Source organism: Anopheles cruzii, unplaced genomic scaffold, assembly GCF_943734635.1.
Source record: "Anopheles cruzii unplaced genomic scaffold, idAnoCruzAS_RS32_06 scaffold03055_ctg1, whole genome shotgun sequence".
Taxonomy (NCBI): Eukaryota; Metazoa; Arthropoda; class Insecta; order Diptera; family Culicidae; genus Anopheles; species Anopheles cruzii.
In genome coordinates this window covers 1-2507 of record NW_026456640.1, presented here as the reverse complement: position 1 = coordinate 2507, position 2507 = coordinate 1, and the positions used below count along the sequence as shown (strand labels likewise).

General features: G+C 39.1%; 1 protein-coding gene across 1 annotated transcript; it reads left to right on the top strand.

The window, feature by feature from the left end:
• The first annotated feature begins 22 nt into the window (after nt 1-22).
• LOC128276920 (myosin-8-like) lies at nt 23-1668 on the top strand. Its single transcript, XM_053015379.1, has 6 exons — nt 23-46; nt 108-235; nt 301-352; nt 872-1032; nt 1138-1304; nt 1376-1668. The coding sequence occupies exons 2-6, from the start codon at nt 143-145 to the stop codon at nt 1503-1505; spliced, it is 603 nt and encodes a 200-aa protein (XP_052871339.1). The 5' UTR covers nt 23-46; nt 108-142; the 3' UTR covers nt 1506-1668.
• The last annotated feature ends 839 nt before the right edge of the window (nt 1669-2507 follow it).

The window sequence follows — 2507 nt, the reverse complement described above, 5'->3', positions numbered from 1 at the left end:
GAGCAACTGCGATCAAGTAGAGTTGAATGTGAGCGTTTGGAGAAAGGTATAGGGATTACTGAAATGTTTCCATCACTCCCAACTAATTTCACACTTTGATTTTGAAGAAATTAGTAAACTGAAAGGCTGTCGAGAGAGCTTGATGGCGAAACATGCTGCTGAGTCCGAAAGACATTGTGTTACGGTGGCGAAACTCGAAAAGAAGGTCGAAGACACGTGTGCGCAATTAGCTGATGTTAGTGCTTCTTAGAAAACGATAAAAAAGGTTGTTCTTTTTAAATGCTTGATTTGATTTTACAGATGGCAAACAAGTGTGACGAACTGTGTCGGGTTGGACAGGGTAAAGATAAAGGTATCATACAGTTATTTACAAATCAAAACATTTGCTGCATGCCAAAATCATCTCTCTTACTCAAATAGTTGAATAATACGATTTCTAAAACTTCAATACAGCTAATTTGTGTTAAGTTATAGTATTTTCTTGGTGCGTTATGGTGTTTCAAGTTCAGACTTTGATTCAGAGCAAAACACCGTGAAAGGAGCTAATGGATTAATCAAGCAACAGCAGTTTCCTGAGTTCCAAAAATGCTTTTTACATATTTGCTCTAGTGTTGCCATCATCTCATCTTCAGATCTTTTGGATCAAACTATTTTCAGGTTACTTTATATATCGTGTGGCAGTTTAATGTAATGAATGTATTAACGTGCAACAAGTTACAAACACAAACATTTTGATCGTTTTATATTGTGTTTGCTCATCGTATTATTAGCTCAAAACAAACATTTGCAGGCATATTAGCATTGTGTCACCGGAACCATAAAACCCATCATAGCACGTAGCAAATAATACCAATTATTTTGAATTTTTTAGAGCTTGATACGGTTACAAAGCAAAGAGAGATTATTGCGCAAGAGCTACAGAAAACCACAGAGGAACACCGGATTAGGTTTGATAAGCTAACAGAAAGTCTGACAAAAATGGAGAATGAGAAAATCGAGATAACCGAGCGAAATGCACTCATCGTGGCAGAGGTAAGAAAGATTACATAATGCAAAAACAGAACCAACACTTTTTTACTAGATGGTCGACTTTACTAAAAACTATTTCTGTCAACTCTTGGTGCAATTTCGAAACAGATATCACAGAATTTAGAGCAAATGGAACGCAGTAAAAAAGAGGCCGAGTCAAAAATCGTCGCGATGAAGAACAAATTAAGTGAGCTGCAAAACGAAAAGTATGAAACACAAAACGATTTAGAGGTGTGCCGGGCGAAGATGCGTGAAATGCAGCGTGTGATTGCAGTGTAATTATTATAGTGTACCTCGTGTGATCGTTAAGACGCATCTCTGAATGGCAAACATTCTATTCTTTCAGTTTGGAATCCACTCAATCGGTCACCACTACCAAAGAGAAAAACAATAATGGGCTGTACACATGTCCACTGTGCAGTGAACAGTTTGAGTCTCTTGCAAATATGCAGCTCCACGCCGAAGACTGTGGCTAGAGCACTCGGGCAGTGTAGTAAATCGTTCCATCCTGCTGGGAGGTGTCCCCATCATCAAGCGAAAACGAGAGCAGTCGCCCGACGATTCTTTTACTTATGTTCAAAGAAAGTCTTCAACAGTTTTTTAACCATTTCGAAAATGTACCGGTGATTAAATGTTTATGGATGGTATTTGAAATGTAAATACATTTTACGGATGTAAAAAATGTAACGTTCTGATAGTTACTCAGTCTGTGTGGCTGTGAGAAATGTACATCCGTCCGGGGTACCCATAAAAACGTAACATAAAATTCAGCATAATTCAGGTTGTTTTCGAACAAGCGTAACCAAATTCTGCATGTGGGAGTTGTTGGAAAGGGGAAATTTTCTGGTAAATGTTCCCCATTTTACAAAAGGGGCTCCCATACAAAATCTAGAAAAAATTCAGATAGCTCGGATAGTTTTCAAGTATTTTAATCCAAATTCAGCCGGTGCGAGTTTTGGCATGCATCCAACGGGAAGCGAGAAGGGAAGCCGATCGGAAACGTCACCAGGAAATCCGCGTCATTGAGAAAAAAAGAATGAAATAAGGCATGGCGACGCACGCCGGGAACAGCTAGTTTCTATTACGCGCAGGTTCAAGCTATTTCGAAGATCAACCAGGAAAAACGGAAAACCCACACCGGCGTTTGGCGGGTGTCCAAAGGCAGACGCTGGGAAACGCTGCATTCGATTTCGGATTACAGTTTTTTATATTATTATTTGCAAACTTCGGATACCAGCGTTCTTCGAAAATACACAGCATCGTTTTGTAGTTAGTTTTTTTTGTGTTTTATTGAGTGCGTTCTTCGTGTTGTTCTTTAGACGACATAGTTATGCATTTTTGTTTTTAGTTGTGCCCCGTATCACAACAGCGCCCATTGAATAGTATGTACTTTTCTGCTCTTATGCTGCTCTCTCGCTTTCGATTGTACAAAATTGTGTCTTAACGAAGATGACAGTTGTATTGATTACTCTGTTTCG